Source organism: Mustela putorius, unplaced genomic scaffold (assembly GCF_011764305.1).
Source record: "Mustela putorius furo isolate JIRA1106 unplaced genomic scaffold, ASM1176430v1.1 tig00003853_pilon_pilon_pilon, whole genome shotgun sequence".
Taxonomy (NCBI): Eukaryota; Metazoa; Chordata; class Mammalia; order Carnivora; family Mustelidae; genus Mustela; species Mustela putorius.
Genome location: NW_025422005.1, coordinates 70,535,615 through 70,544,900, shown reverse-complemented (window position 1 = coordinate 70,544,900; position 9,286 = coordinate 70,535,615). Strand labels below are relative to the sequence as shown.

The following is a 9,286-nucleotide window of genomic DNA, read 5'->3' as shown; positions in this document are numbered from 1 at the left end:
ATAAAACACATTTTTCAAGCCTCTTCATACATTCAAACATATAAGCTGGCTAGCTAATATTCAACATCCCCTTAGCTTATCTTTGCTTCTGACAGTAAGATAAACTCAATTTTTTCTCTGCTTTTCATTGGACAGGTGTCATTATGTTCCATGAGTTTTGGTTGGTGTTAAGACATCATATATTGGGGCACCTGCATGGCTCAGTAGATTAAACCTCCTCCTTAGGCTCAGGTCATGATCCTAGGGTCCTGGTATCAAGCCCCGCATCGGGCTCTCTGCTCAGAAGGAGGCCTGCTTCTACCTGCTCTCTGCCTACTTGTGATCTCTTTGTCTCTCTGTCAAATAAATAAAATCTTTAAAAAAAAAAAGACATCATATATATTATCCTATTTTGCATCATTTTATTTTATTGTGTCTTGGAATAGGAGTAAAGAGCATAGCCTTAGAGAGCAGATAGACCTCTATAATATTGGGCAATTTACTGAAGCTTTGTAGGCTTCAGTTTCCTTGTCAGTAAAATGGGGATATAATAATTTCTATCGCATAGTATCATGATGAAGATCAAGTAAGAAAATATGGGTTGACTGTTCACGACATGGTAAATGCTCAATAAATGCTGGCCTTAGTTACTGTTATGATTACTTTTGTTAGATTATAATTTTCTTGAAATTGGAAACTGTATTTCAAGTTCTATTAAGCAAGTAGTTCTTAATGCAAATTTATTACTGTTTATTCATAGCACAGTTGTATTTAGTGACCAGAACTCCCAAAATGAAGCACACTGGAATGAAGATTGTTAGGTTTGATTAGGATTTATTTATGTTACTCTTCTTTATTTACTCCCAAGTTGGTAGGTTGTTTCACTTTTTCCTCCTAATCTGACTTTAAAACATTTTGAAAATGTTTATTATTTGCATGTCTCAGATGAGAAAAGCAAAGCTCTGAGAGTTCAAGTAAATGGCCTCAGATCACAAGATGAGTAAGGAGCAGCAGCGAGAATAACAAATAAAACTCAACCATAAACCAGCGAAAAGAACTTTAAGAAGAATGTGACTAAATAGTATGACATACACAGAGAAATTTTTTTCCTTCAACAAAGAATGAGAAGAGTCAGGAAATCTTTGTGAAGGAGGTGCAATTAATCTGAGAGATAGCCTGTCGATCTATGAACACAGAGAATATTTTTTCTTCCACTCCATCCATTCTCACTTTAGTAATGTATAATCATTTATGTTTATGACATATAAATACAAAGTAGATAAATTGCCACTAAGTGGAAGATAAAATGGTAAACATGGTAGAAAAGCATTTTATTTGATGATATGTGGAGTACAGCTACATTCACAGGCTTTTGATATATAATGGATCTTATGGAAGAAGACTCATTGTCAGCAGTGAAAATGATAGTACTTATGTCCTTTCACCAAGTTGAGTTACAGGGCTCATAATACAAAACCAGTCCTTGAAATGCATGGTAAATAAGCTGATTCTGGGTACAAATGAACCCTCCACTTCTGAAGGCTTGGTATGGGCTCCGATTTAGGTCTCCAATACAGGTCCAGCGATTTTTGGTCCTCTTTTGGGAAACACACCACTTGGCATGATCCTGGTAAGAACTGAAATAAGACTGTCCAGATATCTTAATTGCTTTGACATTGTAGACATGGTAAGGAAGGGAGCAATTTGAAGGAAGCTCTTGTCTCTTTCGCTGCCAGGTTTCTGTTAGCAAGTGTGTCTTCAAATGTTGAGCCATCCAGGCTGCAAAGATGTCTAGAGTTTATAGGGAAAAAGATAGCAAGGCTAGTATTTGTACTTAGATAAGTCCCTGAAAATATCCTCAGCAATGGAACTCATCATTCACCCCTGATATGTGAATGTCATAAGCACAATAATAACAACATAATTGAGATAGTGGATGGGAGAACATTTTGTAAGTGCTAAAGGGACATGTAAATAAAAGTTATTATCCTTATTACTAAGATGACATTGGTGTTTAAAATGTCCTCTGTTCAACACAAATAAGAGAGTCATATATGTTTTGTTCTGAAAAGATCTTCAGAAAGAATAAAGCTAGAAAAGTAACCTGGGGCCAGCTTCAAGGGATCTTTGCAAATCATGCCAAAATGTTTGGGTTTTCCTGAAATCACTGGGGCTATTTATTTATTTAGAGTGAGTAGAGGGTAGGGGATGGGGGGGGAGAGAGAATCTTAAGCAGACTCTATTCTGAGGCCAGTGCAGGGCTCAATCCCATGACCCTGAGATCATGACCTGAGCTGAAATCAAGAGTCAGACACTTAACCAACTGAGCCACCCAGGCACCCCTCAATGGGGGAGTTTTTAAAGAAGTGTTAATGGAGAATTAACAGAAACTGGTTTATGATCATAAATATCAATCAAGAGGCAATGCAGAGGATGAACTGTGGAAGGTGCATTAGATTGGAGATAGGGAAAACATCAGGTTGTCACAATAACTGTGACAATAAACACAGGTGGGACTGTAGCAGTGGCCGAAAGTTTGGAGAAGAAAAGATAAATGTGAGTGTTACTAAGGACCTGGAGCTGATTGAATTTGATGACTTGATACAGGGGTGAGGAAAAAGGAGGGATCTAGAGTCCCCAGTTGACCATGCAGAATACAAGAAAAAGAGTGGATTTGTGGGGGATAATGATGAGTTTGGCATGTTGAATTTGATGTGGCTGTGCCACCTCCAAGTAGAAATGTCCCACCCACTTTTGAATACATCTGTCAGTCCAGAGATCTGGGGTGCAGATCTAGTCTTGGGAATCACCTGAAGGCTTGCTGGAAATCACCTAGAGTGAGTAAGTAGAATGAGATAAGGATGAGTAGAGAACCATGTGGCAACTCAGCCACCTAAGTAGTAGGCAGGAGGAGGACCTGGCAGAAGAGACTTAGGAGAAGTGGGAAGAAGACCAAGAGACTAGATACTCCCAAAAATCAGGGAGGGGGAGTGTTTCAGGAAGGAAAGGGTTTTCACAGTGCCAGATTCTGCAGAGACTATTTCTGTCCTGTTAGTTTTTGGATCTCTATCTGGTGCCTAACACAGAGCTTGGCAAGTGGCAGGCATTCAGTGAATTTTATCTAATATAAAAGGAAGGAAGGAAGCAACCAAAAAGGGAAGACAATGAGGTCAACTAAGAGAGTCATTGGTGACTGCGGAGAGACTGGTGTCTACAGACAGAGGCTCAAGGCTGCAGTGAAGGAGCATTGATCAAGTGAAGGCTCTGAAGAGCCCTTTAAAAAGAAATCTGGAAGAAAAGAAGAAACAGATATAGGGATCTAGAACTGAGGGAAGGTTTTGGGGGATGTTTGTGGGCCAAGGGGACAGAGCTTATAGAGTGGGCCTGTTGAAGTAGAAGAGGGAGAACAGATCAAGTGGATGAATCAAGGTATTCTGAGGCTGGGAAGGGTTCCAAGGCACAAGGGATGCACTTCTTCTGTTGGGGTAGAAGAAAACTCGTGAAAAGGGACGGAAACAGATAAGATTATTGAGAGTAGGTGTGTTCTTTTTGTTGTTGTTGTTATTAGCTGTTTTTAAAAACGGAAGTATAGCTGACACAAAGTGTTACATTAGTTTCAGGTATAACACACAGTGATCTGACAACTCTGTTCTTCATTTTATGTGGACCACAGTGGAGCTACCATCTGTTATTGTACTATGCTATTGTACCATGGACTACATTCCCCAGGAAGGTAGTGACTTATTCATTCATCCCTGTGACTTATTATTCCATACCTGGAAGCCTGTCCCTCCCACTCACTCACACCCATTTGCCCATCCTTCCACCCACTCCCCTCTGGGAGTCATCAGTTTGTCCTATGTATTTATGGGCCCATTTCTGCTTTTATTCAGGAGGGGAGGGGTTTGTTCCTTTGTTTTGTTTTTAAATTCCACATATAAGTGAAATCATATGCTTTTAAAATTCCACATATAAGCGAAATCATTATGTCCCTCTGTCTGACTTATTTCACTTAGCATAATACCCTCTAGGTCCATCCATTTCGTCACAGATGGTAAGATCTCATTCCTTTTAATGCCTGAGTAATATTCCATTGTATATCTATACCACATCTTCTTTATTCATTCATCTGTTGATGAACACTTGGGTTTCTTCTATATCTTAGCTACTGTAAATAATGCTGCAATAAACAAAGGGCTGCATATATCTTTCTGAATTAGTGTTTTTGTTTTCTTTGAGTAAATAGTAGTGGAATTATAGAATCACGTGATATTTCTGTTTTTAATTTTTTGAGGAACCTCCATACTGTTTTTTGGTGGGGTTTGTCCTTGAAAGGGTTTCTCCTTGGTGATCTCTGTTCTCTCTATGAAGGAGAAATCAAGGCCAGAAAGGAGATGGCAGAGTCATGTAAAGGACTTGAGGGTGAAGAAGGTTTTAAATAGCTGCTTAGAGAATAGAAAAAGAAGGAGACAGCTGTGTCTTGTGCCCAACAGAGGCTGCAGACTGTGAGTTTTCCCTGGCCCCTGGTTGGATGGTTGTGAGATAGTGTGAGTTATTTTGGTGGTTGGATCAGGAATTTTGCTATTCAAGCAGAGTAGGCAAATGTTTGAACTGATCCAATCTCCCTTTTCCCTCCCTTCTCTTCTACTTCCCTACCCCTGCATAATCAGAGTATTTCCTCTATCTAATCCAGAGTGAGTCCAACAGCAAAGTTACGTATGATTGGATCATGACCTTTCATACCATCAAGGAAAGAATCCGACTTTGCAAAATGGAGGAATTTTTGGCCCCGGGCTGACTGAAGTGCGGTGAGGTGCTTGCCGGGGATCTCTGACGAGCTAGAACCGGAGCACAGCTGGGGCATGTGAACGAGCTCCTGGTGAAAGATGGCGGGGATGGAACAGCTATAAATGTTTGGGTTATAGATCAAGAGCTGAGAATCTGAATCAAGAAACAGAAAGAAAAGTTGAGAATTAGGACACAGATGGAAATGCTTGTTGATATTATAGATCTTGCTTTGAGTTAAAAGAACAAAGCAGAACAAAAAACAAAAACAAGAGTATTCCCTTCTTGAAACCAATAGCTTTCAAGTTACTCTCGGTTAAAGTAGTTGACACCTATTGAGTATTTACTTCCTACTTTCCAGGCATTGTCCTATGGGCTTTACATGTTTTTAATTCAATCCTAACAACAACCATATTATTAATTAAGTTCTTTTATCATTATCTTCATTTTATAGATGAATTAATGGAGAATTTATGTTGCATGTACAGGTTCATAAAGCTCGTAACTGATGGAGTTGATATTCAAATCCAGGCAGTCTGACATTGGAGGCCATATGGTTCTTTCTCATATATGTACATATGCAAAAGTAGAGAACTCCCGTGAACTGATCATCCAACTTAAAGAATGGTTAGCTCATCAGCATGTACACCTCATCTCTGTGCTATTCTTCTCTCTAATCATTACTGGAACTCAAGTAGTTAAACTAGGGCTTTGAGTGAGAGCCTCAGTAATCCTTGCCATAAGGTGGAAATTTGATGAAAAACATGTTCTAAACCTCCTATACGTAGAGGTAAATCACTCATTACTACAATTTAGCAGCCTCCTCAGTAAAAAAGAGATTGGTAAAACAGCGTTCCTCCTCTTCCTCCTCCCTCAGCTTAGTTTTCCAAATCCACATCCATAGTTTTCACTTCCAAATCCAAGTATTTTTGGCACTTGAGCTTGGGATCTCAAAGGAAGATTCCATGGCTTGGAGCTGTCAGGTTGGTGGCCTGCAGGTAACATGTAATCTGCACAATTTTTTTAAAAAATAAGTTTGAGACCATGCTGTCTTTCCAACTGTCTCCCATCCTCCCATCCCTAGATTTCGAGTTCCTCTTGAAAAATATGGAGCTCTGGTATCATTAGGTCTGCTTTCCTGCAGAGTCACATGGCAGAGATGAGGCTTTGGAGTGGAGACTCAACACTCCAGTTTATCACTGATCCCACTGCCCATGAAGTGTTGCTTGTCTGTTTCACCCATTTTTGTTACCAGCCTGGCCACCGCAGATATTTGAAAATACTACCCCGATCAATTTCAAGGACATCACTGGCAGATCAGAAAACAAAGGTCTAGTAAGTGAAACAGCTCATGGTCTCACCGTGGCAATGTCAATATTAGAATCTAGTAGAATCCAGGTGTCAGAATGTTAATGAATAGAGAAATAGATGAAGTAATACATTTATTAATACATTTCCAAATCCTTTCTTTAACATTACTATCTCTTTTTTAAACATACTCTAGTGTTACCTATTGCTTCATACTGGTTGTACTTAAAAGTTACGCAGATGCCAGTTTGCCCGTGTCTTCTTCCTGTGGGTGGATAATCATAGCCTTCTTCAGGAGTTGGAGGAAACCGGGGAATAGAATGAATCAGCCAGATTCCCTGGACTCTGTTCCACAGCAGTAAGCCTACCAAAAATACAGTTAATACAGATACATTAGAAAAACAAAATCTCCATTGAACAATAGGGTTCAAAGCTGCAACATTTAAGCCCATTTATATTTCAGGCCAGTGTTTGATTCCATTAATGACCACAAAGATTTCTGCTTGTTTTTCAAAGATTCCAAAACCAATTCAGGCACACATCACCTAGCCGCATTACTGATAAGAAGCCACCAAAGAGGCAGCCAGGGCAGCCACCCTATGAAGAACTAAGAGGAATTTCATGTTGTAACCATAAGGAGAATTTGTTTTGGCAGAATGCAAATGTACTTAATTGGAATTTGACCTTGTTAAACCATATAGTCACCTGGCAAGCTTCAGATAATGAGTCTCTGTACTGCTAAGCAGCTAAGCTATTTTCAAAAGCTGGCTAAAGAGGAGGAGAAAAATATCAAACAGAGAAATGTACCTGTAGTAATTTGTTGTAAGAAACCAATGCACCTTTAACTGTAGAAGACTAGTCAATTCCACAAGTCCAGAAACAAGAGGCAAAGAGAATTAAAAGAGAAGCCATGCCAAAATGTCCCAGGTAATTGTGTTTAGTGAAGATTTGTGGAGCAAAATAACGTGAAAACCAGAAAGGAAGGAAACAGAAAGATTTTCATCATCTTGTGACATGGCAAAATGAATCCTATCCAACAGGCATCTGTGACGATTTCTGTGTTTATGAATAAACTGGGATAGTTTTGGTATGCTGACTAGACTTTCCAGTTTGCATATGACCATGCAAATACAAAGCTATTCATGTTTGTCTTATTGTTAGAATGGAAATCAAGTGCCTGTCTGTTATTTCTTTTGCAAAGAACACACTTTAAGAAAGAACACTATTGGTCTCTCAGTGGATATGGAATCATTCCCTGTGTCCAGGTGGAAAATGTATGTCCAAAGTCCTTTTGCCTAACAGACCTGGATGACCTTCAGAAGTTTCCTTCTGCCCAGATGAGTGAGCTGTTTGCCTGAAATCCTCAGCCCCCGGTACCCATGCCACAGGATGTCAGGCATGTGTTGGCAAAGAGAACACCCCCTCTGGACATGGGGTCCCTTTCCTTTTCCAGTCTTTCTCCCAAATCCTTTTAGCAACTAACAGGGTGAAGTGAGAATGGTGGTTGAGGGTTGTTGGAGAAGAGGTTGGAGAATGTGGTGTATTATAAAAATTGCTGCATTCCATGCTAATAGGACCATCAGGAGGGCATCTTGGCTAAATCAAAAGCTTTCAATACTCATGACATTTGACAGCCATTACAAATTATATTCTTAATCAGAGGTTGCAAAGTAGCAGCCCAGTGGCCAAATCTAGCCTGCAGATACATATTATTATGCTCACAGAGTATTTTCAAGACTTCGAGCTCATTGCCAACATTTAAACACTGGGGGAAATTTCCACAAATACTAATTTTCAACATCTCCTGAAAAATTGCATCCTCTAAAGGCAAGCTATCTGCCCTTTTGACAAAGTATGCACCTTCCAGTTCTTCAGGGACCTGCTAGTTCAGCCCACCTGGCTTGCTGACATCCATTTGCCTGCCCCTGAAGGGAAGTCTGCTTCCCTTCCTCTCTCTCTCTGCCTGCCTCTCTGTCTACTTGTGATCTCTGTCTGTCAAATAAATAAATAAAATCTTAAAAAAAAAAGAAAGAAAAAGAAATAAAATGGAATTTGTGAAAAGGAGATTTCCAAGTCATATGATATGATTATAACCTGTGATATAGAAATCATGCATTTTGATAACTCAAAATAAACCATTAAGAAGAAAAGCTATCTTTTTGGTGTGCAACATAAGAATATTCAAGAGAGAATGTTGAAGAGAATGTTGATTGCCAATAGGAAAGAGAAACAGCTTTTGTCATACCTTTAGTGTGTCCATACTTTCGGCTGTAATTCACAGAGGTAGGGACCCCATCATTGTAGAGTAGATAGGCTGTGTTGTTATTCTGCAGAAACACACTAGGGTTATAACAGTGTCATTCTTACGCTTGTAAATGCTCACAACATTTCTACCAGCCACCCAGACTGCGATACAGAGCTTTCATTAATACACATGAAAAGTCCATTCTCCTAATAGGCAGCTTCCCTATCAATATGAATTTTGTGCCACGAAAGACAGGGGAACAGGAAGCCCATTCTCAACCACGCGTGGCTTTGTCTTATGTTCCAGGAACCCTACGCTTCCTGCTGTGTATGTGAGGGCAGTATTCCTATTTCTCTTGGTTGTTTTGGACACGCATTTCTCATTTGGCAACCGGTTTATAATAAAGAAGTACTTAAATATTTGTTCAGGAAATGAAGTAGGAACAACCAGCCAAGATTTACACCTGGGTTTTTTTCCACTGATATTAGAGACACAATGCGGAACTGGCTGTCAGGGTCTGGGTTCCTCTGCCTGCATTGTACTTCACCTCTTGGTCAGAGTTTTGTGTTAAATCAGGATTCCTCATTCTCTGCTCCCACTCCTTCCCTGGAGGGGAGGATCTTCCTGCAATCTATTTCTCAGTGTCACTTCACCTTCTCGCCTGATATTTTCCTGCTTAGAAAAAGTGGTGAAATTGAATGTGTGGGGATATTGGATTTCCTCTGGTAAGGCAAAATAAGAGAAAATTTTCTAAACAGTGGGCCAAATCTCTGAGTAAAAATGAAGCTATTACTTTGGTGGTGTTTTTTATGTCATGTTTTGGAAATGTGCTTATATTAGTTCTGTGTGGTTCCATTTCATTGGTGTCATGACATAGTGATTCTTACTGAAGCCAATAATGTTGATATTTTAAAAAATCTTGAAGACATAATTAAAAACAATAAAGGACAACCCAGTTCCTCAATTTAA

At 39.6% G+C, this 9,286-nt stretch overlaps 1 protein-coding gene across 3 annotated transcripts; it reads right to left on the bottom strand.

The window, feature by feature from the left end:
* Positions 1 to 1,290: 1,290 nt before the first annotated feature.
* DNASE2B (deoxyribonuclease 2 beta) lies at positions 1,291 to 8,668 on the bottom strand. 3 transcript variants are annotated; one of them, XM_013056221.2, is made up of 4 exons: positions 8,318 to 8,668; positions 6,264 to 6,436; positions 4,723 to 4,920; positions 1,291 to 1,770 (listed from the first exon to the last, which is right to left on the bottom strand). In XM_013056221.2, the coding sequence occupies exons 3-4, from the start codon at positions 4,841 to 4,843 to the stop codon at positions 1,421 to 1,423; spliced, it is 471 nt and encodes a 156-aa protein (XP_012911675.1). In that variant the 5' UTR covers positions 4,844 to 4,920; positions 6,264 to 6,436; positions 8,318 to 8,668; the 3' UTR covers positions 1,291 to 1,420. The 3 variants fall into 3 exon arrangements, with proteins under 3 accessions (XP_012911675.1, XP_004752766.2, XP_004752767.1); XM_004752709.3 differs by having other exon boundaries at positions 6,275 to 6,436; XM_004752710.2 differs by having other exon boundaries at positions 4,723 to 4,855; positions 6,275 to 6,436.
* Positions 8,669 to 9,286: the final 618 nt, after the last annotated feature.

Coding starts and splice junctions, on each gene's coding strand:
- DNASE2B (XM_013056221.2), bottom strand. CDS start 4,843: ATGCCCCAGCTGTGCTCCGGTTCTAGCTCGTCAGAGATCCCCGGCAAG. Junction 1,771..4,722: donor GTCGGATTCTTTCCTTGATG/GTATGAAAGGTC, acceptor TATAAACTCTAG/ACATCTTTGCAGCCTGGATG.